Here is a 27,041-nt window from a genome sequence, read left to right on the forward strand (position 1 = left end):
TTCTTGCATATGTTTTAAAAATGGTTTCGGACCTCTAAAGTTGCATGTATGATTTCCCCAAATTGTGAGTCGCACGGCGAGCAAACCTTCGCAGTTGCAACTGCTACCTTTGTTGGCACTTGCAAATTCGGTTATAATGGCGACCACTCTGATTGGCTACTGTGAGAAAGCGGAGTCAGCAAAGGGAGGTAATAAAATTATCGGGCCGACCCGTAGATGCGTCCAGGGTATAGTGGAGACTTTTCGGAACGTAGACCCTGGAGATATCGAGGATGGTTGTTTTCTGACTCATAGACAAAACTGTCAGGTCAAAATGACCAGACCTGCCAAACCATTCCAGAAAGGCTAGCTTCACTTCCCTCTGGTTGGACTTGCGCTTTTCTGACAGTGACTGGTGCCAGTGTTTTAGTGGGTCTTCAAGGAGGAAAGGAAGCATCAGACAACCCTCTGGTGGGAAGTTTGTTGCAGCTTTGTCCATGATTCAAAGTCTGCCCACCATGTAGTGGCATCTTGTGTTCAAGTGTAGTGTGGTAATTGTACATGGGACATGGCTGTTGTTGCTGGAGGATTGATTGAGGCTGGTGCTGGCAAGTTCGAGGCATATACAGTAGTAGTTTATGTTGCTGCCTTGGCTGATGATGTAGTTGTTGTTGATAACGATGTATAAAAAGCCGTTGATGATGATGTTGACTTAGGTTCTAATGGTTTGTGTATTGTGGAGATGTTTGAACATTCACCATTGAACTCACCTTGGTAATTTCGGAGCCTCTCTCTGTAGTTCTCTGGTGTTCTGTCAGTCATTGACCTGGTCCAGGACGGAGCCTCTCACCAGTTTAAATTGCCTGATTGGGTCTTTTCCGCTCTACTGCTACTGGGTCTTTTCCGCTCTACTGCTACAAATTGCCCCCAAACTGTAGCGTCACACCCAAAGACCCAATCAGACAACTTAAAGCCCTACGTCATTGCTATCGAAATAAGACTTGCTCCAACATTCAGATGGTTCTGAAGACCCAACTTTAGACATTGGTATGATATAACATGATGACCTCTAGTTATGATGCTTGTGACTGTACAAAACAAATCAAAGATAAACAGGATTACACTAGTATCAGGTAAAGAACACGGACATGATACACCTTGAACATGTTACTGTCAACAAGGGGATGCCACGTCCATCTACCACCACCAGAACACTCAACAACCCTGTAGTCCATCATAGCATTTCTTAGAAATAATAGTCTTATGTCAGTTCGAAAATTGTTTAAGAGTAACTTGTTAATGGGTGGTTACCACAAGCTCAAACTCAAACTCAAACTCTTTTATTCTGAAAAGAAAACCTTGGTGGTAAAAGAGAAAAAATTCAAATCTGTACAATACATAATTGCAAGATGCCAGAAAGTACAATTATAGTTTCTCCAACTTAAAAATTGTGACTGAGTAAGATTTTGCTTCAAAAATATGTTTCTTAAGTCATTATATTAGGGAAAGATAAGTATTTGTCAAAGCGATGAGACATCTGAGCAATTACAGGTTCATATATCTACCAGATTTACAATAAATATACATGAATGCTTGAGTTATCTGCCTCTTCGGTGGAAACAATACAGGCAACAGCAACATCGGGGACATGTTGGCAATATGACCTCGACTACAAGTTGTATGTAAACTAGTACAGCTAATATATTATAAATCAAGGGGTGACAACTTGCTATTTAGCATTTACTTATCTCTCTGCCATATGGAATCACCTCAAAATGGAAACACGTATGTGAGATTGATAAATGAAAGTTATAATATTTTTTTAAATAAGTGGTTTATATTTTAACGTCACCATTACAATTGTGGTTGTGTACATGGAACAAAAATGCACCTTCAAAAACTTTCATGTGCTTTTATGTTCGAAAGTGCCAACTTGCATGTAAATTTCACGATGAAAAAAGAGCTTCGCAATATGCACATTTAGTTCTGAGGAATCGGTAACTGGGACATTGCCTATATAAAGCTATTTCGCTTTTAGATTGTCACTGGCATTTGTTTCAGCTAGGCAGCGACTCACTGCTGTATATCAAAACCTTGCTATTGGATGTCTGGAGGCTGGTGAGTCTTATTCTGCTGTTGCAGGTAACCTCAATGTGACCATCTGTCGTTTATCGGACCAGTGTCAATAACACAGTTCTATCTAAGGTCGCCCTCTAGGTGGTAGACCTCACATTACCACTAACTATCACAGCAACTGCGCCAACTGCAGTGCCTGGTTTGAGGAGAGTGTCAGTGCAAGCCATTCATAATGGTTTACAAGAAGCTCAACTTCGAACTGTAACACCATACTTTGTATTGTACTTGTTCTGTTCTGTGATGACCACTTTGACATTGATGGGTCCATTGTTGCAATAACGTTCGGTTCTCCAGTCTACAAAACTGGCAGTTTGTGTGGGTCAGTGACAAATCACTCTGCCTGGTGAGGGCGGCTAAATGGGTTTATTTGATCTGGAGGTACCTGATGAACGAGCGAGCATACACTCCAAAACGTTGTGTTTTCCACAATAAAGAAATGGACATCCATAAATCTGGCTTTTCTTCTCACACAAACCATGAAAGTTTTCAAATCTGATACTGCAAGTAGTAACAAGAAAGGAAGAGTATGCTCAACATTATATGTAAAGTGAGTACATATTTGAGTCAAGTTTGACTCATCTTTTGTCTCTAAAGCACACACATAACAAAGAGACGTTGAGGACTCTCACATGTGATTAGTTATGTCAAAAGTTCACGATGTCACACGGTAATGTCGACCGGTGATCAGGTTTCCACAAACCTGCAGGACTTCACAAACTGGCTGGTATGGGAGTAGATACATGAAATTAGTGTTGACTTGTACCTGACTGGCTAACATCTGGTGGGTTACATGAAACTTTCTTACATGGGGAGGGTAACATGTCACTTTCTAATGTGGGAATGGTTACATGTAACATTCTTTTATAGGGATGATGTCACATCACGTTCTTGTGTGGGGATGATTTCATGCCATGTTCTTATATGGGGATGGATTCATGTCAAGTTCCTGTTTGGGGATGGTGTAATGTCAAGTTCTCGAATGGGGATGGTGTCATGCCACCTTCATATGTGGGAATGGCTTCCTGTCACCTTCATAAGTGGGGATGGCTTCCTGTCAAGTTCTTTTATGGGGATGGTTTCATATCAAGTTCTTTTATGGGATGGTTTCATGTCAAGGTCTTTTGTTTGGGTGGTTTCATGTCAAGGTCTTTTATGGGGATGGTTTCATGTCAAGTTCTTTTATGGGGATGTTTTCATGTCACTTTCTTATGTGGGGTTTGTTATATATTAGGGTCTTGTGTAAGGATGGTTGTATGTTAAGGTCTTATGTAAGGATGGTTTATGTTAGGGTCTTGTGTCAGGATGGTTTTATGTTAGGATCTTGTGTCAAGATGGTTTTATGTTAGGGTCTTATGTAAGGATGGTTACATGGAACTGTTGGGGTTGTGGATGGGCTGTAAGTAATCATCATCGATGATTTCAGCGTACACAGCTTCGACATTGTTGGAGGCTGAGCTGGTTGTTTCTTCTGTGATGTGAGCATGATTCGAGACACCCATGTAGTCATGATCATTTGTCTTAGGTTCAAATGTGTCATATGTATTTGTGGTTGATCCAAAACTGTCAGGGTGGCTGGCAGGGTGGACCAGTGGACCAGGGAAGGCGGCTGAAGGCAGTTGCTTTGTTGTTGGCGGCGTAGAAACAGGCTTTCGTTTACGGCTAAAACAAATAATTCAAAATGAGTAGGAAATGATCACTTGAAAGCACAAACTCTTACAAGCATAACCACCCCTGTGTCTGTCTTACAAATCCTTTGTCTCGCCCCTGTGTCTTTCTGATAAATGCCTTGTCCCCCCTCTGCGTCTGTCTCACAAATCCCTTGTCCCACGCCTCTGGTTGTCTCACAAATCCCTTGTCCCATCCCTCTGGTTATCTCACACATCCCTTGTCCCACCCCTCTGGTTGTCTCACAAATCCCTTGCCCCACCCCTTTGGTTATCTCACAAATCCCTTAACCACCCCCTCTGGTTGTCTCACAAATCCCTTGTCCCACCCCTCTGGTTGTCTCACAGATCCCTTGTGCCATCTCTGGTTGTCTCACAAATCCTGTAACCACCCCCTCTGGTTGTCTCACAAATCCCTTGTCCCACCCCTCTGGTTGTCTCACAGATCCCTTGTGCCATCTCTGGTTGTCTCACAAATCCTGTAACCACCCCCTCTGGTTGTCTCACAAATCCCTTGTCTCACCACTCTGGTTGTCTCACAAATCCCTTGTCCCACCCCCGATGGTTGTCTCACAAATCCCTTGTCCCACCCCTCTGGTTGTCTAACAAATCCCTTAACCACCCCTCTGGTTGTCTCACAAATCCCTTGTCCCATCTCTGGTTGTCTCACAAATCCCTTGTCCCACACCTGTGGTTGTCTCGCAAATCCCTTGTCCCATCCCTCTGGTTGTCTCACAAATCCCTTGTCCCACCCCTCTGGTTGTCTCACAAATTCCTTAACCGCCCCCTCTGGTTGTCTCAAGTACCTAGTGTGTTACAAGCACCGATTCAAATGGTAGTCACAAGGACCTTAACTAACATATCTGAACATGCAAGAGTTTCGTCAACTCACAATTTGAGGACCAGCAACACGACGACAACCGTCAGGATTGTGAAGCCAAGAAGGATTCCGCAGACGACTCCAGCTATAGCGCCTGTATAACATATAGCAGTGTGTAAAAGTGGGTATAAACATCTACCAGTGTGTAAAGGTGGCTTCACAACACATAATAGTCATTAAAGGTGGTTGGACAACATTTAACGGTCTGTAAAGGTGGCTGTACAACTTATGCAGTGATTAAAGGTGACTGTACAACAGGTCTTCGTGTAGAGGCGCATGTACAACATATAGCGGTTTGTAAAGGTGGTTGTACAACATATAACAGTGTGTAGAGGTGACTGTACAACATGTCGTTGTGAGAAGACTTATGCTCCTTAATATGCAAATACACATTGTTCTACATTCACAACCTTGGTTCTACTGTAAAAACAAGAGTAAGTACAAGACTGGAGGTGAAATTCACAAGTTAATACTTTCCTCAATATAACACTATGAAAAGCCTCCTTCTTTCCTTGCGTTAAATGTTTTGATTTAAACGTGCGATGACTCTGATCAGTGTAGGAATTACCATATGCGTAAGTATTTTACCGAGGGATACAGCAGGCTCTCCCTGGCTGCCATCCTGAGATCCGGCACTGGTCATCGTGGGTGATGCTGTCGTCTTTGTGGGTCCGGCAACAAAAGCTGTGAAACACGGACACTGTTCATTAGGTTCAGTCACAGAAACCGTCCTCCGTGAGTGCTGTAACCTCAACCATATCCTAACTAGGACAACTGACTGGTCAGTGAGAGGTTTCAAATTGCAGTAACACCCAGAAACGTAGGTGTAAATGTTCAGAACGGGTATCTCGGTATCTCGGTGTAACTAACTGCAAATAGTAGAACATATTGGCCTTTCTTCATTAAGCAATTAACTTAATTTTGATAGCAACCTCAGGTGTTTCCCAGCCAGGAAGTAGAACTCAGCTGTCTGGCAATGCTTAGTTGTTGGTAAGATCTCTGTAGTACTCTGATGTAACTGATTTGGGTCAGAAATGCCTCGGAGGTAGATCGGTGCTGGTATTTGGCTACTGCTACTACCCCGAGTGTACAGACCTTATCTAGCTGTATCATACAAGGACTGTTCGTCAGCTCATAGGCAGTACTTACCAGGTGATGCCCCAGCTGTAGATGTTGTCTTTGTAGTTGTTGTTGTTGTTGTTGTTCTTAATGTTGTTGTTGTAGTTGATGATTTTGTTGACGTGTCTAGACAAGCAAACATATACATTCGTAGATGATTTCGTTGTTCCTCCTGGACACTACTGTCACAGGTTAAGCTCTGTTTAGCCATAAACCTTGCGCCATGCTATTAAGTAATATTTGTTTGCGAAAATAGTTCACCATATTTGTGATATGACAGGTACATCGTGTGATTTGACACATGTAGTACCTGCACATGTAGAGATAGGTCACATGTCTGCCCTCTATAACACTGCATGTGTCACATATTTGTTAAATAAATGCTTGTTGTATGATACTTTTGGGGGTATTGCACTTAACAGAGCAGTAAGTTGTTCACAATTTTTCAGATCGTGATTTTACAGAAAAGATTGCATTGAATAATTAACATTGGGTTACAGAAACCACCTGGTGTGTGTCAAGGCACTCCATGTCGGACAACATTCACTTGTTGGTCTAATCCACATGATTCCTCCCGAAGAAACACACCACCCAGTGCTGGGGACGTCTGTAATTCCAGTGGGAGTACTACTATGTTCTGATGGTGGGGTAGCCCAGTGGGTCGAACGTTCGCTCGTCACGCTGAACACCGATGTTCGATACCTAACATAGGCGCGATGTGGTGTTCCCCGCCATGATTGTGTAAACCCATACTCGCTCTCACTCTAATGGAAGTGACATACTGATGCAAACACTATTAGGGTATCGTTATTGTTCATAAGCATAGTTTACTTTACTGGCTTCATGTAACTGATGATACATCTAGCACTTACTGGATAGCCATTAAAAGATGTTACATAGACATTACTGGACATCCCCTAGTCATTACTGGACATTACTTAGACATTACTGGACATTTCCAGCCATTAGTAGACATTTCTAGTCATTCCATAGTCGTCTGTACCATATGATCGAGCAAAGAGATCACGGCTGTATTAGTCTGATATTGACCAGATGGCGAAGACTCACTCTGAGTGTACCATATAGACAAACATTGATGTTATCACATCGGTAATACGCCAGGATCATACATGGGCAGTCAGCAGGAATCCGCTTTATATACGTCACCCTCCATATTGTTACAATTAATAGTTGCATGCGACAGGCTGTTACAGTGAGGTTAGCATCAGGTTAAGGTCGACGTGACATTGTTTCTCATAGCTGTGATCAAAGTTATTGATCAAAAACGAAACACATAAATACGAACATGGCAAACGTGATACACTGATACGTGTTAAAGCCATACATATCTGCCAATCACATAGCATATCAGGAAACGTCAACAGCCTCAAAGCACCTCATGTCATTCGCCCGTACCCTTCCCGTCCAGTTTCTCCTTCCGTCTTTCTCTCCCTTCTCCTACTCACCCTCCTCTAGTTTGATCATCAGTCATGTGGACAAAGCGTCCGTGCAGAAGCTCCGTGGTTCGAATCCCAGCACAGGACTCGGGCATTTCATGGCCACCACACTTGCACGAATAACCCACGTTTCGTGTATTTCAAACATTTGCGGGTGGTATCTATCAACTTGTCATTTACATTACATGTCATGACACCGGTCCTTACCTTGTATGAATTTAGTCCCCGCACTGATACGCAATTTTGCGTGTCAGTGAGTAAACTCGGCGCAAACAGTTGTGAAGTGTGCATCAACTGTACGGAGATGCGTACCAGTGCGCAAAGAAAAAAAATGAAATGCTAAAACTTTCTGGTGCGCATAATCTTCGTGCTGCTTGCGTGACCTAGTCGTGAACATTGTGCATCCTACTCACAAACATTTGGGGCAGTGCGTATCAAAACGTGTCAACTTCCACTCCCGCGGCCATTTACACACAGTGGTCGGTTTTTATCAAGAACTGTGTGCGACGCGCTTGTCGCGACAGGTTCACGTCTTCTAACGCACAGTTCACGCCCTCTAACTTGTCGTGAAGTGGATGGGCAGGACTTATTGTGTTTTCCCGACTTGTTCACGTGGTCATGGCACAACGAGTTCCCGCAGAGTTTGCGCACGGGTCGAATAATTTGCGCATGTTATGAAAGTGATACGCATTGAGTCCGCCTACTTCATGCATTGTTGGCGCACAGATCAGGGATGACCGCGCATGTACATAAATGCGTGTCCATCATCAGTCCCCACATTCCTCTACTCGACCTCGAACAGTCAACAAGATGTCTGTCAAGAAGACAACCAGAATTGCATTGCCAGCAGTGGACAAACGATCTGAAGAAGAGACCGACAAGAACCAGCGACACAGAGAAGGGTGGATACACAGGTGGCCGAAAGGGAGAAGGATGTTTCTCCATGTTCAACCGACAGTAGCACTTTGCTGTCACCCTATCCCATGGATGTGGACACTTTGCTCATGACCCAAGACACTGAACGTGCTCATATCTTTAAGTCGTGCACATATATCTTTAACTTAGTACTTCTCTTCTCGCATTCCCTTCTATATTTTGTAGGTAAATGTGTTTGTGTAATTTTGAAATAGGAAAGAAGAAATAGCAGCACTTTCTGTGATATCTTTCTTTGCTCAACGAATTTAGAGAATGGCAGTGCCAGTGATTAACAGGTAACGTCATGGTCCACATGTGTGGTGGCTACAGGGTGTGGCTATTCTCTCTTGCCAAGGAACAACGCCAACAGTAGGCAAGTAATGCATGCATTCACACACACACGCACGCACGCACGCACGCACGCACTCAGATATAAATACATATATTCAAAGCCCCGTTCTTCCATGTTTCATCTAAAGCACAACTCTCGGCCCCGAAATCAATATACAAGAACCTATATCGAGCATCTACATGGGCCATGAGTAAGATGCAATTCTCAGGTTCTGTCTGTAGCCTCTCGAATCTTCCTTGTGGATAGACACCTGTCCTTTTCTGCAATAAAAGCTTGTTCTCTGGCGTTTGTCATCTTGTAGGTATTAATACAATACTTGAGCCAGATGTACATAAGTCGTGCGATAGCGTGCCATTGCATGACAGTGTGCACCACTTTTGGTCACTTTTGGTCACGCATTGCGTACAAGGCGCTTGACTTAAGCCCTTTCATGCGTACCATCTAAATTACGCATACTGCCATGACGAATGGAGGGGGCAGTGCTGATGCAGACTTCGTGCGTTAGGGTGGCATCGCTCCCCACCTTACTATTCTTATGACATAATGCTCCGAACTATTGTTCCGAAGATGCAGAGAAAATAGATACACGTGGCATTCAAGAGGAATTATGTAGTCTTACCCGACAACGACGTCAACCTAGACGTTGTGGGTCGGCTTCCGCTGATGCATCTACCGTCTGTCTTGTCGCAAACCTCGTTCACGTTGATGCAGTTGCAGCGACTGCTACACTGGTCCCCAAACCAGTGGTCCCCACACACTGAAAACAAGGAAAAATCTACATGTGATCTCCGCACACTGAAAACATGGAAGCTGCCTACATGTGGTCCCCACACACTGAAAACATGGAAGCTGTCTACATGTGGTCCCAACACACTGAAAACATGGAAGATGTCTACATGTGGTCCCAACACACTGAAAACATGGAAGCATGTAGGTGTCTACATGTGGTCCCAACACACTGAAAATATGCAAACTATCTACGAGTTGTCCCACACACTGAAAACATGGAAGCTGTCTACATGTGGTCCCAACACACTGAAAACGTGGAAACTATCTACGAATTGTCCCACACACTACAATCCTTTAACCCTCGGTGATAAACTACAGATGTAAATTTAAAGTGAATATATTTCTGTACATTGATAAAACAATTCTGTTTTATCTGTCTCAGGTACAAAACGGTTGGTGAGCATGGCGACTGTAAGGACGTGTTTATGTGTTTCATCGTATCGCCCAGCAGTGTCAGGCAACACTACACCCGATAGAATCAGGATGTGTGTTGTGCAGTGTCACAGGCTCCGTAATGTACTTGATATAATGCTGATGACATCACTGCTGCACGATAGCCTAGGTGTGTGGGAAGTCGCCTTTTTCTCATCGGCAATACTTTGTGATGTGGACATATTTCAGTAGCTCATCTTATTAGCGTCGTGTGGTGTAGCTGGACATTGATTGCAGCGTCGGAAGGAGGACTAAATACACACCCAGAACACAGACGCTTGCACGCATCATGTGAAGGATAGGGAATTTAAAGTGTATGTAGGTCAGGTGGGTGTTGCTGGACTGTTTCGTATTTTACGCTGTGTATAATTCAGGTATGAAAACGATGTGTAAAGTTGCTGACGGAATACCTTGTGTATAGTTCATGTATGAATTGTTTAATGAATGTGTTAGATGTTACCGGAGCTGAAACTGCTGATGGTGGTTAACTTCGCCAGATAACAGGTCCAACATGGCGGAGGCTGAAAACAGTAGTTTAGAATCTGACAGTGAAACTGATTACAAGAGGACTGGACATTCATTTGAAACCTTTGGCAACCGACAAAATCTCAACATTACAAGCAGCAAAACACATATTGGAAGATTCTTCAACATTTCCCGTGCCAAATCCGTTACCATCAACCAAAATGTTTCCGAGAGTGCTGATTCAGGCTGTGTATTTGACGAGGCGATTCATGGCACGGCAGTGTCACTCAGTCATGGCAACACGCGTGCACAGCGCTCAGGGGATGGCTATCAACATGGCTTATGTTTCGTTAGTGAAAACACGTCACATGACAAAGCTGTGCATTTTAGAATATTGGAGACATTTGAGGGGAAACACGGAAAATTCAGACTTGGATTCTTGAAAAGAGACCCAAGTTTCCTCCACAATACGTCTGTATTGCAGAAACCCCTGCTCAGTGTTAAATCCTGTGATGATTTCATAATTTGTGAACCTTTGATGGACACGTGCGCGTACCCCAATGCTGTGATATACTTCTCTTTCTCAAATGGAAAAATCACATTCTGTTCAAGTAAGGATGATAAACAAGTATTTCCCTATAAGCACAAGACAGACGCAGAGATTACACACATGTGGGCTTTCATTGAACTCCTTGGCCAGGTTACTTCGGTAGAAGTCGTCAACAACAGATTCCATGATGTACACGGCTCCAGCATTACTACAACGGAAACACAGGCAACTCGTAGGTCGACCTCATCCAGCCTGGGGACCAAGGGAGGGTACATGTGTTTTACGCAGTCACCAGTAGCACCTGGAGTGGAGGTTGAGTTCAAGCTAGCTAGCGTTCAGTTATCAGCTTCAGGTCACATGCGTGTTGGTCTGTGCACAGATGATCCAGCAATAATTCCTGTAGACACGATACCTGCCAGCGTCACAGCAGACAACCGATTCCGAATCATAGATTTGGGAAATGAAGATGCTACCTGTCAGAATGTTATCAGTCTTGTGCCGGTTGAGCAGAACGTATGTGTTTTCGTGAATAACACCAAGCAAGTGGGCTTCATTAACATTGGTGACAAATCTTACTGTCCTGTGCTGGAACTGTTTGGGAACACCAAGTCAGTAGAGGTGCTGGCTAGTGCTCCTTTCACAGAGCCGCAAGTTGTCAGTTACACAAAAGAAGTTGACACAGTAATCTGTCCGGCGGTGGCCGAGCAAGTGTCGGCCGTGGTTGCACTGTGGCTACAGAATCAAGTAGTGGTGAACCACATCAAGTCAGTAGCAATGGCTATAGCATGTTTATTGGACACATACGACCCGTGTACGCTATGGAACAGATTTGTTGATGCTACAGCATCTCTAGCTTCCAATATAGGTCTTGCTGATTATGTGTGTATGGTGGAACTCGGGGATGCACCTAGGATTGTTAGGACCGACGCACCTAGAGTGATAGACGTAGTTGTTAACTTTGCATCAACAGTTGTTCAAGTCAAGGATGCAGTTGGCCGTCTCACTGGGACGAATGACAAGTTGCAGCTTCTACGGTGCATTGTGGGAAAACTTCCACGATACGACATCCGTTATCCAAAGACAACAGCGAGTAGCCCGTCAGTCCCGTTGCCATTCTTGTTGGACCTGTCCTGTTTGCCAACTGATGTCAGTGTGCGTGACAACTGGATGAAGCAGGTGATCGTCAAGGTCCTTCTGGATACAGCTAATAAGATCGAGGCTTCAATGAAACCTTTGGAGGGTAGCATCAGAATGCTCTACACTCTCGGGATCTGAAAGTAGTGTGAGATGACATTGATGGATGGTTGATAATGACGTTGTAGAAATAATAGACCCGACTTGTGCTGTACAGATGACAACACAACATGTCCACTGACCCTTTAGTTTGATCGATTTGGCACGGAGTCATTGTCCTTGCGATTGTATTCAGCATGCATACAAGATTATTTTTAGGAAAATGAACTCCGACTGTGTTGAGAATGTTATCTGAAAGACACCATTGCGTGATAGTTTGTGAGATTGTCACTAGTTGTTATTAATAAAGGCCATGAATAGAATCCAGATGTTCTGACTGTTCTGACCTGTGAGAGCATTTGTCTGGAAGTTGTCCCTTTGAGGTGGATCCTATTACCGGGAACAGGTCATGCCGGCATTAAGATTAGTGTTATCAATGTTATATACCAACAATGTTACATATAAATATAAACCATAATAGTGCTGATGTTTTTGTCTGTCGCTAAAACCATTGAGCTTTTAGCCTAACCAACAGGTGGGTTATCACCCGGGACCTCCCAGTCGCTTAATCCCTTGAGCTTTTATCTTAAAGAACGAATAAACTCAATATTTGATGACTCTTTTTACTACTGCATATGAAAGACTTATGGTTAGCCATAAACGGAACACCATTTTATTTTATTTTTTAAATTGTGGTTAATTAATACCAAGCGCTTAAAAGTTGCTGAAAAGCCGTCTGCTTTTCTCTCGCCCGCAAACGAAACCACAGACAGGTTGCGTAAGTCTGTCGCTAGAGCCCTGCAGTGACGTCATAGAAGGAACGATTTTCATTTAGTTGTATAGAAAATGTTTAGGAAGCTCGTCATTTTGCTGATTTCTCGACGTCACCAAAGACATGCCGAATTGTTGTGTTGCCGTCAATTGCTCCTTGGGGTCGGGTGATGGTCTCACTATGCACTGATTTCCACCGGACCCCGTAGTTTGAGCTTAAATTGGTTTGTGTGTGCGAAGCGAGCATTGTGGAAGCCTGTGGTATATACTAAATCGGATGGTTCGCTCCCTACCACGCTTTCAGGATAGAAAATGGAGTTCAAGTTTCATCGAGCTTGTACAATCAAGACTGCTTACTACACATTGCTGACCAAAAGGAATTTGGATGATTATGACGCTTTCTTCCTCGGAAGGTTGTGATCGAAGTGACAATATCGTAAGTAATATTATATCGACCCCCGACTGGCTACCAAGAGTGAAATTGATATGTTATTAGCAGTGTCATGCAAAATCCTATTGTCCGTCAAAAAAATACATATTTTACTACCAGTAGAAAGCAATTTTGATTTTGTAAGTCAGTGAAAACAAATTTAAATAGCATTCATCCTCAGACAGGGCGCAGCCATTTTTCAAATTCGTGAAGCAACGGACTAAAGTTCATTTGAATTAATGAGATTATGGTTTGTTTTCATCAAGTTTGAAAACCAAAACTACTTTCTACTAGTAGTTGAATATGCATTTGAATCGTGACCAAAAGGAGTTTGCATGTCACAACCTCTAACATAACATAAGCGATGTCGGAGTAGAAGTGAAAATACTGCGCGATAAATTTCTTCACTTGCTAAATTTACTTGGTTTATAACGTTCACTCACCAGTATGTAGACACTTGTCAATATACGTCTTTATACTGGGTCTCATAATCCTAATTACTTTATAATCATACTTGTATGCATTTTGAAACTTAATAGAAAGAAGCGATCTGCGAATGTATAACAGGAATGTAATATCTAGACATTTTATAGTTTGCCTATATGAATCATAATTCGCACGCACGCCCTAGTGTGTGTCGTCTGTATCAATACACTTCACGACGAAAACAATGATTCTGTTGAAAGCTACGGCAACTTAATAAAAACAAAATGCAAATATTAAAATTAAAACAGGTTAAATTTGTAGGAGCAATGTCTGGCTATTTCTTTGTTCGAGGAATGTATCCGTCAATATCCACAAAAACGAGTGATATATAATTCATCTGCAGATTTCCCAAGTGATGTGTCTTTTAACAGTCTAATATACGAAAATGTGATGTATCGTTTCAGGTTTTCCACATTGCTGTATAGTCTCATCGGTCTCCTAAGATATCCCACCTGGCAACTAATTGCATGATGTGCGTCATTTTTTTAAAAAGATATTTAGTTAGCCGATAATGAGCAATCAGTCAGTGTATTGGCGGTTAATCCTTTGAAAGAAAGGTGTTGTTTTTAACATAGACACAGACACGACAGAGTGTATTCAGTATAGATTAATAAATGTACATACATAAACACAACCTTTTGACAAATCCCCATTTTAATCCGCATAAAAGTAATTAATCAATCAGTGTGTTATCGGTAAATCCTTTGATTGATCCAGACACAAGAAATGCCAAATGGGGTCCTTTGTCGGGTAATCTAAGTGGCGTTACCACTAATTATACCTGTTATAAATTCATTAATTGAGCATCAAGTGAATGATAACAAATAATGTGTAGGTTTATACCACCGAACACGGATTACAACCTAGCGACACCAAGTTATTTTGACAGAATCGTCTGTGAAAACAAGGGTTGTAACTCGGAAACTAGGCAAAGCAAGAGACAAAACTAAATGATAGTAGATTGTGAGAACATATAGCTTTCATTTTTCTCAACAGTTTTCGCGATTTCAGGTTTGTACAAACCTGTAAACGAAATAGTTTAACCCCTGAAATGTAGATGAATACTGCACAGACCCTCATTTCTATACCTACTATTACGTCACGCTCTGATTGGTTGAAATTTCGTTTGCGGCTGAGAATTGTGCACTGTTGACAAAAAGGTCGATTTAAGGTAACTGAAGATCGAAATGAGCAGTGTTAATGACGGGGTTTCATTTATTTATAACGATGTTAATGAGTGATTTATGCATTTGCACCCACTAGGGTATATGGGATCTTTAAAGGTCACATGCAACCAAAAAATCAAACATAATTAAAACACAATTATCACTTCTTCATGACATATAATGTACTTTGCTGCTTGTAAAAAACAAATAAACAAAGTTACAAGCATACAATCGCGATTCTAAAGTGCAATATTTTGTACTTTGGCTTACTTTCCTCGAAACGATACCCTCGGGAGACCGAACCCAGTCATAGCGGGCAGGTGTACACGACGGCTTCCGATTGGCTGGTTCATTTGCTGATACGCTGAGCGGTCATTGGGTGTACAAAAAGATGATCTGTTTGATGGGCTTGTTTAAAATATGACGAATCGCAAGAAAATAAGATTCTTCATGGAAAACGACTTCTTTCATTGTACTTTATGCGTCGTTTCAGTATGGATTCATATATCGTTCAACTTGTCAAACAAAATCATATACACTAGAAGAAGATGTTATCCATAAAGAATGTATATAGAGATGTTGGGTTTTCTTAATACATGTTCTCTGAATTTGCGTTCGATCCAATCAAAAATCATCTCAGTAGAGATGGTGAACTACCGCGTGGCAGGAAACTGTCATTCGTCCAAGTACAAAGCAGGTCTTGAAACTGATAAGAGTTTGCAGCAGTTTCCGTCAGATCCAGTCATCCGAGAAAAATGGATGTAACCTGTTTGCAACCCACGGACATAACTTGTCATGTGTACAAGTATCACACCTGCCTAATTACATAATGTGGCAGAGACAGGACTCGGGTGCACGAGTCACAAAGCAATGTATTTTGTTTATGGCCTATAGCCAGATAGGTGTTAAGTTCAAATTGCATGTGGTCAATGATTGAAGCTGTGCATTGCATATTGTCTTTAGCAGACAGGCAGGCAGACATATAGGTGTCAATAAACCAGACACTGAGCTTTCTCTGCGACAGAGGCTGCTTACAACAATCAACAAGGTTTTTAATGTAACGGGTAGAATATTTACTTGTTTGTGTACACAACCAAGACTAGACTACTGCTCACGACCTCATACCCCGGGCATTCATGCTGTTTCAAGCTCCGCGAACCTATTCCCTGCGCATGCGTTATGGGCGCAGCGCAGCACAACCGTTGTATCCACTTTTTCCACCAGCGCTAGGGGAAACCTTGAACCAAGAGGTGGTTTATTACCTTGGACCTCCCCAAGAGGGATGCCCAGTAACGCTTTCTCACTCCCACTACATGGATGACCTTGAAGTACTTGCCAATGGAGAATCTACACATTAAAATGTATTCTCCATACCAGGTCCTTTTCAAATGACACTGGGCTCCATAAATGCAACACTTTTCTTGCTCTTCACCAGATCGTAAATATTTCTCAATTTAGTGAGGGCGTGGTTTGATTAATCTTCTTCATGACAAAACGTGAATGATGTACACATGTATACATTTGTTTGTCTGATGACCCTGTTGTGACGTATGTAATAAAAATGATGAAAGCATGGAATTCCTCGGGTCTGCTGGACAGTACAGACAAGAGTGTCAGTCAATCGAGGTGTCAGATCAAATCGGTACATGCTCGTTTTTCTAAGGGATGGCTTTCTGAACTACAGCTGCATCGAGCTGTCGTGCCATGTGTAGATGAGAAAAGCAACCCTGCTGCGTCTTTAGCGTGGATGAGATCGACTGGCCTGAAAACTGAAATAGACGGCTGTGTGCTGCACATGACCACTCACTTCCCCGTCGCTATCGTCAATGTGTGACCTTACGTCCAAATGTAACTATGAAATGTCGATGATGTATTTGATGAGACTGTCCAACGCATTATCTGCCCATCGGTTATACAGACAAGGTATCGAAACAGAAGATAAAGAGAGAGTGTATAGCTTTACGCCACTGTTAGCAATATTACTGTGATATCATTGTGGGGGAACACCACAAATGGGCTTCACACACTGAACCCTGGTCTTCAGCGCGAACACTTTCATCACTATGCTCTTACGGTTAAGAATTTACCGTGACAAACGATGTAAGAAATTCGACAATCGTCAACACTGTAGATTGCCCTCGAATAAGTCTCCCGGAAGTAAACACATAGAAAACTAGGAGCAGATAAATTCCGGAAAACCAGATCCTAAAAGTGTAGACCATCTATTAAAACGAAATGTGACCCATCATAATTATTATTAAAAAAACCCATAATGTTGTGACCCAATAATAATTATTACTTAATTGATAACAAAATATACAGAAAATGCACACTCGTGACAATGCTACCCCACTGCCTCAGTATGTGTAGAGGCCAAATGACAATTACAAACTTCTTTGTACTAGACCCATACACAGACATATCCTACATCATATGTAGTTCAGATATATCATAGCCTGAATCTTGTCATTTTGATAAAACCAATAATATTATTTATAGCACTTTTCACTCCCCTTCGACAGTAATATGATTGACAAGATTAAGGATAATTAAGAGACCTCGAGACTGAACTTTTTCTCTTGCATCCCAAGTACACTATCGTTCGACTCAGATTGTACTCTATTTGGGTCCTCCGGATCTCGGGTAAGAGCTATCTGGGTTGTGGGTTGAGGGAACAAGCTTAAAGATACCTGGCCATTCTGTCATAAAGCACCAAGGCGTCTGTACGTCACTAAGGTAAGCTTAATGCAATGTTGAAGAATGGGGTTAAGGTTGACCTGAGTAAAGGTTGCTTCGTGAAAAGAGCCCCTTATGTGATGGCCGTGTCAGGACCACCCGAACACTTTCGGCTGCATTTGATCTTAATATGTCATCCATTTAACTTCACATCGCTCGCATTGAGAAGCATTACTGTCGGAGTGACAGATCGAATACCAGCACATTGACAGCAACATGTCCTCAGAGAGAAATCACGACACGAAGATCCTGATGGCAGGCTTCCAGTAACCTGTTGTAAATGTGACGTGCTGTGGTGACACTTGTGGTTGGTACGAGCTTCTACATTACCCCACACCCCATCCCACACAGTCCTGCTCCCTCGCCTACACTTGACGATGTACTTAACAGGCAGACAGGCTGTGTATTTCAATCAATATATTTTTATAATTTCTATTGATGTTGTGCACTTATATACAGTTACCACAATCTAGGTGTGCATTTACCGGTTTCTGGGATCTCTCTTCTTGGTGTTTTAGTTGGGGAATCAACACCACATCAACAGATAACAGGTGACAAAGAACGCGTGACTTTGTGGGAAGTCAGTTACCGAAATAGTCGGTTGTACAGTCCTCAATATATGCCAAGGACTCACGTGATAGATCCAGGCGGGATCAGCCATGCATTAGGCATGTATAATTGCCTGTCATCAATGCTCACTGAGGAGTGCAGTTACCGGGTTTGATATGTGACACTTACAAATCACCCATCAAGGAAAAAACACATCCTTGTTTGTACATTGTGTGGGACGGTATAGATAACCCAACTAACTGTCGCACCAGGTGTCATGTTACAGCACCTGCTTGTGCGTACATGTTGTGTATTAACACGTGATAAGGCACGTGACGTGCAGTATGCGTCATGCCTGGCTGTGCAGGTCGTTTATCCTACTGCACGGTGCATGGACTTGCAGTGGCTGTGTGTGGCATGAGTCACTACGTAAAAAGAATTACGTAATAATATAGCCACCAATCTGACCAACTCCCGTACACGTGTTCAGAGGTATTTGATATAAAAACTGTAGCACCATATCACGGCCAGGAGTTGCTACACCAATCCAATCCATGTATGGAACAAAGACGTTTTTTGTCAAGGAGATATTTTTGAAAACGAACAATACCATCCAACCATGGAGTAATAACGGTTATCAAACCAACCAACCGTGTTGAGTTGGAAATATTTAACCTACATAGAGAAGCAAGACTTATGGATGTCAACTTCGTTATTGTAAATAACACGACGTTTCTCAGTACGTGCTTGCTCCTTCAGTAGGTGAATACAGGGGAGTAGCAGAGGATGTGTACGCACACATACACGCACATACACACAGACAGATAGACAGACATGCATACATTGAGGTACTTCAAAGAAAAACGTGTAACAATACTGGGGAAATGATGAACACATAAATATGTAATACAAACATGGCCCTGTGGCTAGTCTCGTCATACACAAAGACAACATCGTAACACATGCGATTTAGTGTAGCACAAAGTTAACTTCCCACCATTACTTTAATGGGATTTGGTCAAAGTATCAAGTTAACTTAATTTTAATATATTGTCATGCAAAGCCGTGTAGAACGTTACAGGAATAGTTCAGTGGAGAATCTAAACAGAAAGGGAACGAAAAACTGTCATGTATTAATAGAAACTGCAAAAGACAGACTCATTGCATTGTGCATTGGTCGTTTGACGGCAATAATCATTGTCAAGATTTTGTAGATAAAGGTTACATCCCATCCGGTGGTGTTAAATCGTTAGTAGAGGGAGTGAGTGAGTGGTGACGTGGCTGCTGGTGACCTACAAGACTGACTGTCAGAATCAAAACAACGTATTCTGCCCCGCTAGTGGGAACATCCCGATGTACTAATGTTGCATGTAGAGCGAAAGATGGGTATAACTTACCGTCAATGACAACTCGACATAAAGCAAGGGTGTTGATTTCTGTCTGTGACAATGGTAGTATAATTGACACTGTCTGCCCCTGGACTGGCTGGTCGCAGCGAATGGTGAGAGGCGTCTGTGGAGCAGTTACAGATGATACGTTCTTGCACTGACGTCCATCGACAGACACGTCAAATTTGCGGAGACTAGAAGCATGCTCTGAAATTAAAGATTCCATTCGGTTCGAATAAGGTTTGTAAAATTTCAATCTGTTTACGTTATTCTTATCCGCACGGCATGTAATGTGGGGGGATATAGTCGACGCCTCGTCTGTCCGTAATCATTTTGTTTCCGGAGCATAACTCAGAAACTGTTCAATATTTTTAGACCAAACTTGATAGATATAGGAATCTCCGCCTACGATTGTACCTTTTGCTATTTACAGATTTTTGGCATTTATATTTTTATCCCCTCGGCATGCCTCGTCCGTCCGTAATCATTTTGTTTCCGGAGCATAACTCAGAAACTGTTCAATATTTTTAGACCAAACTTGATAGATATAATAATTTGGTTTTTTTCCATGGAACCTGTTGGCGTTAGTCTAATGGTGGAGTGGGCTTCGTTTCCGGAGCACAACTAAAAACCGTTCAATATTTTTCTGCAAAACGTGGAAGATATATGAACCAGAACCTAAAGTGGTGCCTTTTGCAATTTGCAGGTTTTTGTGATTTCTTAGTTTCTCGGTTTGCATGGAAACGATTCGGACTTTGTCTCAAAGGTGAGAGGTGTGTTTCGTTTCCGGAGCACATCTCAAAAACTTCTAGATATCTTTCTGTAAAACGTGGCAGATATATAGGGGAGACCCTAAAGTGGTGCCTTTTGCTAATTACAAATTTTTGTGATTCATCATTTTCCCAGTTTCCATGGAAAGGATTCTGAAAGAATTCTCCATTCAAAATGGAGGGATGGGCTTCGTTTCCGGAGCACAACTCTAAAAATATTCAATATCTTACATCAAAACTTGGCAGATATTTGAAGCAGACCACAAAGTGGTGCCTTTTTCTATTTACAATGTTTTGGCATTTTTATTTTTCCTGGTTCCATGGAAACAATTATGGCTTAGTCTCAAAATGGAGGGATAGGCTTCGTTTCCAGAGCACAACTGGAAAACCATTTGATATCTTTCAACAGATCTTGGCAGATATATGAGACAGATCTTGAAGTGGTGTCTTTTGCTGTTTACAGATATATGGCAATTATATTTTTCATGACTTGCATGGAAACGATTCAGACTTACTCTAAGAAAACAGCAAGAAACTGTCAGATGATTTGTCCTTTCAAATATGTTTGGGCTGGCGGGATATGTCATCTTCTGATGACTCTTGTTGATATGATCTACACACAGTCCTTTAAGTCAGACAGAACATCCTTGGATGTTCTGTTCCCTCCCTGACCGAGTTGGGTGTACGTCAGTGGTTACCTGTTTTATGGTATATGGTTAGTTTGCTGATGGTGAAGGTTCTGTTGAGTATGACTGTCCACACTGCATTTCTTCCAGACACGTCCGAGATGTCCGTGCACTTGGTGCTGGAGTAACTCCCGGATACCGGAATTCCAGAGTCGGATCCCCTCGGCTGTCTCTGCGTGGACAACAGCCCCCCTTCAGCAGCATTGACTGAAACATGTAGAATACTGAAAAATGTAGGGAAACATGTGTCTCATTATAGGATGTACCTTCCTTATGTCAGTCTATGCGTAGTGAATACAGGGCTATGATAAACTGATGTATTACTGTACTGTTATTGCATCGTGGAACGATTGCTGAAACGGGTGATGCTCCGTTTATATGGCCAGTGGATCACATTAGGGGAGGGTTGACATACTGCACGTGTTGTATCACGGGATACAATTTCTAATTCAACATATGTCATATTTGGGATTTCACTTTCTTAGTAAAGTACAGATTCTAGTACTTTTTGGTTGCGTCCCATCCGGGATTCGAACTCGCACCCTAAGGGTCGGGCACCTAATCGCCAGCAAACAAAGTCAGCCACCTAGCCCGCTCAGCCACCGCGACTTCCACAAAAATGAAAATCGGACAACTGGTATTCTAGACTGCGTACTTTGTGTACCCCTCTGATGAGTGTATATTGGCATGGCTCCCACGACCGAAAGCTATGATTACACGATACCATTTAGAAAGTGGTCACCACTAGGTGCCTGACTCTGAGGGTGCGAGTTCGAATCCCAGATGGGACTCAACCAAAAAAGTAGAATCTGTTCTTTACTCATTCTCTTCCTACGTAACCTCTGTTCTAATACGACCCTTTCATGGTGCGAGTGTTTAAGACTCCTGATTGGAGGCAATCAGATTTAGTAGTGCAATCAGCGACCTTGTTTCAAAAGTGATCGTTCGCAACATCTCTGATATTTCCGGATGCATTGTGAAAACTAGAACCTCATCCCGAGCGCGATACTCAAATGTTTCTTCTAGACAGAACTCAGTCATGTCATATTTGTTTCTCCACATTGCTTGCATTTGTAAAGTTGAACCTAAGTCTGATTGGACAGAAAAAAGGGAGATAAATCTGCTGCCATTTTTTGCCGCTAGGGGATTTTATGAGAACCGCGAAGTATGGCCGTATTAGAACAGAGGTTCGGAGGAATATATGACGAGTAACCTCTGTGGGAAGTGAATGGTACTTTACTAAGAAGTGAAATCCCAAATATGACATACGTTGCACTTGACCACTTTCTAAATGGCATCGTGTAGTCACATTTTCTAATTATAGAACTGAAATTTTGGGGGAATGGGTCACATTCGGAATTCGAACTCACGGTCCGGTGGCGGAGTGGGTTAGACCATGGACTTTATGAGTTGTCGACTAGGTGCGTCACTGTATGTAGACGATTTCTGTTCATCTGACATTCGTCAGTCGGCTGAAGAAAATTTGCAGCAATATAATTCGAACTGAATTTCATAGAGCTTAGTTTCGTTTCTTCTGTTGTCGTTGACCTGGAACCTCCTGAACGTGGTCTATCTTCGGGACTAGGGTTCTTGGAACCTGTTCCAAAATGTGCATTGTGACTCAGTGGACCTATTTAGCGACATATACGGACTCCTGCCAGACTACGAGTATCAATAAGGTAGACGCTGCACCCACACGTGTGTACTAGAAGTGTTACTGACAAAACGGTTGTGTAGAACATGCGATTTAGAAAGTGGTCACATGTAACATATGTCATGTTCGGGATTACTCTTTCATAGTAAAGTACAAATTTGGTTGAGTCCCATCCGGGATTTGAACCCTTCGCTCTCAGAGTCAGGCACTTAAAGTGCTATTTCGTGTTCTGGCGATTAGGTTCAAATCCCGGATGGGACTCAGCCAAAAAAGTACTAGACTTTGTACTTTACTATGAAAATGTAATCCCAAATATGACATATGTTGATATGTTTGTCGTCAAGACATATCTGAGTTATGATACTTGTTCCAGGTAGTTCTTCACTGTCTCATCTCTTTGACGAGTATGTTTTCTACATATACAGTGTATAACGAACGCTAAGTTAGCTCGGGGTGTGTTACCGCTCGCTAAGACTGACTATCGGCAAACGACAACTATGTGAATAACGACCAGTCATTGTTGACGTTTACCTCAGCTTTTTGGTATCCTTCTGTTTGACAACTGTCTGTTTTAAAGTGTACTATTAGTTCTATTGCACTGTGTATCTGTATTCGCCGGCTCACACCTCTATCTTCCTGGTGCGCGATCGTAACTTGCTGGTAGTATGTGAAGCTCCTTTTCATGGACGTGGGGCACTTATCATATTATACAATAGTGGCTGGTGTATTTAACAGAGCCCGGCATGCGTGAAGATGTCGGTATCGAATTTCAGCTTACTTCACCACTAAAGGGAAATGACAAAACAGAAAACGGAACAATGCATCATGTTCTAACATGTTTCGTACACTTGAACAGTCGTGACAGTATGTCTCCCTTGTCCAGCCAGGCGGGAAAACAACATTCTGTGCATGGATTGTATTTTTTTACAGTGCATCAAACTACATTCATATTACGCAGTGGACCTCAGCAAGATGTTCACAAGTTAAGCGATATTAGAGAAGAACTTTTGATCTTTCAAAAGAAAAAAAATAGTTTCGAAATCCTGAATATATTCGAACAGGAGTAATATATTTTAAAAAATCTTTGAATCTTGTGTTGTAGTTAACAAACCACTGATGAAGGGTAAATCCTGTCTGTAGCTCTGTCTGCAGACTGTGACTAGCAATCGGCTATCAGTCTTATCCTGAGTGGATTTTCCCGTGATAGTCCAGTAAGAGATGTAACCAAGGTTACCGTGTGTGTTGTGGTAGTTCTCATTCGTATTATTATATTATTGACGCCCATTCGTTTCTTACCAATACTTGACTGTCAATATATACAACAGCACTGTAGAATAGTGCAAATAGTCGACTGTATTACACAAATGTCAGTCACTGAAAGGAGGAAAAAGGAACACACACTCAAAAAACGACAATCCGTACAATCAAAGTTATAAAGCTCGCCGTTTGTTTGGAACAACCCGATAGGGGTGTAAGCTGAGCCGATACGTCTAAGCTCTCTTGTAAAAGCCCGATACTGTTTAATATGCAGTGCGTTAGTCTGAAAATGAAGAAAGTCTCAGGGCTCCATTTCATTATATTATTATTTTTTTGCTTACTATGAACCTTTTTCAGTAAAATATGTTCATTTCAGATACTAGTTGTTAGTCTAGTAATGCGTGTTTAGATAAGGAAAATATTCTAATATATCTTTCTAATATAATTTTGCATAACATAATGCTAATTGTTTATATATATCTTAAACGTGTTTTAAGATAACGTTTTAAAGTAATAAAAATATCCAAAAGAAGTTTATGTCTTCATGTATTATTTTACTGTCAATGTAAAAGCATTATTTGATTTATATGTTTAACCATAACACAGAAAACAATCAAAGACAAATATAATTTCTTGATTAACACGAAAACGGTTTATCGTATGTTCGCGCCTGTAGTGAGTATGCGTTTGTGTGTCTGAACATAGAAATAGAGTAACACAGGAATGCCAAAACTCGCAAGATTTGCGTCATACCAATACAAATAGGTTACGTAGGCGATACTTTGCCGAGAGTTTTGGTTCTGCACTTCCGGTTGATCGCTTGCAACGGTGCGACAATGGCATATTCCCTTGTATGGATTTGCTCGACGGAAGCGAATAAATAAATAACACCGATACCTATTTTCAATGAAATTTAAATGTCCAGAAATGACGTAAATACATCGGTGTAATAACGGTCGGATATATGCCTTGTTTATGAATGGACGTTTAACGGGAGACGTCATTCACAGACTTTGTTTATTTTACGTACTGCATAAATTATTTTATGAACTGAGTTTTGGTTGACTCGTCGTTCACCTTTATAGGTTCGTTTGAAATCATTTCGGCATGAAGTACATAATTTCAATTAAACATTTCTGCCAATTATTCAACTAATCGCATATCCTTTGTCCAACGATCTGAAGAGGTGATGTTTACATTCATCTGAAAACATTTAACACGCCCAGTTTATGTATTGTCAAGCAAACCCAAAGATAATTATGTGGTTGCAGCTTAGTTCATTCCCAAATCACGTGAAAATTTACAAGTATTTCTGGTACATTAAATAAACACATACATGCAAGTCTAAGGTAATTATGTCAAGTGACGAACACTTGTGTCCAGTTACTGTAAATCTACCTTGATGGTTAAGTTGGCAGTCTTTACAATGTACGACCTATTTGCTGTCACTGCGAATCTGAGCAGTAACAGTTGTTCCTTAACCAGTATTTACCGTAAGTTTTTTTCAGTACTTCACACTGGTCTCTAATATGTGATAAGACAGAGAAAAGAATGAATAAAATATATAATGTAAGAGACAATGATAATGGACGCTCGCTGATCCACCACAGATTACTGCTCATTTTACTTACAACTCTCTAACATGACATGAGTTTTACTGTAGATATCAAAGTGATCGTTCAGTTTCAAATATACAGCCAGAGATGATGAAATGTTGAACACAATGATGGATGAAGTTGAGGAGAGTGTAGAGATAGGTGATACATCAATTCAGGTGAAGTTTCTTAGTAATGAAATATGTGTAAAATATATATATTTGATAAAACAGAGATAAATACATATTTGATAAAACAGAGATGTGACAATTAGTAAATGACACATAGAGAAATGAACGTACAGACAAAATCAGATTTTTCAGGTCCTGATTTTCTTTAACATTCCAAGGTGTATAGTGTTATAGAACAACAACAATTTGTTCATGAGGCACCATTAAGTAACAAATTCAGAAGTAAAATATGTACTGATAAAATATTTCAGGTATCAACTTCCCAGGAGTGACTACAGTCTGAACATGTAGTAACCCCAGCACCATATTCCTTCTAATGAGTCACTAAGATTTGCATAGCACTGCAGTTTCCCGTGTGTTATCCCTGGGCGTGGGATTGTATGTGCGTAATGATCAGGGCGAGCATCACAGTTATCGTGTCCTTCAGTCTGTTGTCTGTTTTTCTCAGAGGTACAACATAGAGTCGTGTGACATTGTAAGTTATGTAAAATGAATATTAATCTCACATGACAATCCCTTCATTTATAAATCTTATACCAATGTTGATCTTGCTGGTGGAAAAGATGTGAATTTCATTTGTATATGGAGGTGAATAATGTACAGTTTCTTCAGTCAGTATATATTGAGGGTAATTTTAGAAATACAATGTACTTTCAGTAGACAAATAATCACGCTTTGATTGAATAATGGCAGCAATGCATGATCTCGTTATGTGTAATATCAACAAAAAGGCTGAAGATTTGTTTGATTGGCATTATTAGAAGCTGGTAAGTGATAAGAGGGTAAGATTCTTTATGGATAACAACTTCTTTATTGCATCATATGCAATAAAGAAGTTGTTATCCATAAAGAATCTTACCCTCTTAAAAAGGCTGAAGTAAAAATTGCCAAAAGACTCAAATGGAATAAACCGGTTGAATAGTTACATGAATAGTATATAACATGAACATGCCAAAAGTAATTACAAATTGACCATGGACAAAGCTCAGGGGGCTAAGAGTTAATGTTTTACCCTTTGTCGTAAACCAGTTCAGATTATACACCCTACTGTAAGATACATGCCTTACTTGTATAATGCATGTAAACACAGTACAATACACTTGGTGGAGGAAGTGGCACAGCCAACAACCCTGCAGAAACCGCCACCTGGCATAGTGCCAAACCTTTAATAATAAAGTAGTCACAGTTCTAGTGAAGAACCCAAACAAAAGATAACTTTCTTTTATTTAGACTTGAATTTGACGAAGTTCGCATGACATTCGATGATTGTTGAATCACGATTAGAGGTCTCTTTAATATTCATCAATGTATAGCTCCAGACAACAGTAACAGCCCAGTAACAGACAACAAAGCCTAGGCTGTATCAGAACCCGATATTCTATAATTATACT

At 41.4% G+C, this 27,041-nt stretch overlaps 1 protein-coding gene and 1 pseudogene across 1 annotated transcript in view; one reads left to right on the forward strand and one right to left on the reverse strand.

The window, feature by feature from the left end:
- The window catches only part of LOC137295722 (uncharacterized), a 34,847-nt gene extending 22,553 nt beyond the window's left edge, over positions 1-12,294 (forward strand). The window contains exon 2 of the mRNA XM_067827241.1: positions 9,674-12,294. Within this exon, the coding sequence (XP_067683342.1) occupies positions 10,235-12,013 (1,779 nt within the window). The 5' untranslated portion in view covers positions 9,674-10,234 and the 3' untranslated portion in view covers positions 12,014-12,294. The remainder of the gene's footprint in view (positions 1-9,673) is intronic.
- LOC137295723 (uncharacterized) overlaps positions 1,304-27,041 on the reverse strand; it is a 39,170-nt pseudogene continuing 13,432 nt past the window's right edge.

The sequence above is a fragment of the Haliotis asinina genome, chromosome 9 (genome assembly GCF_037392515.1).
Source record: "Haliotis asinina isolate JCU_RB_2024 chromosome 9, JCU_Hal_asi_v2, whole genome shotgun sequence".
In the NCBI taxonomy this organism is placed as follows: Eukaryota; Metazoa; Mollusca; class Gastropoda; order Lepetellida; family Haliotidae; genus Haliotis; species Haliotis asinina.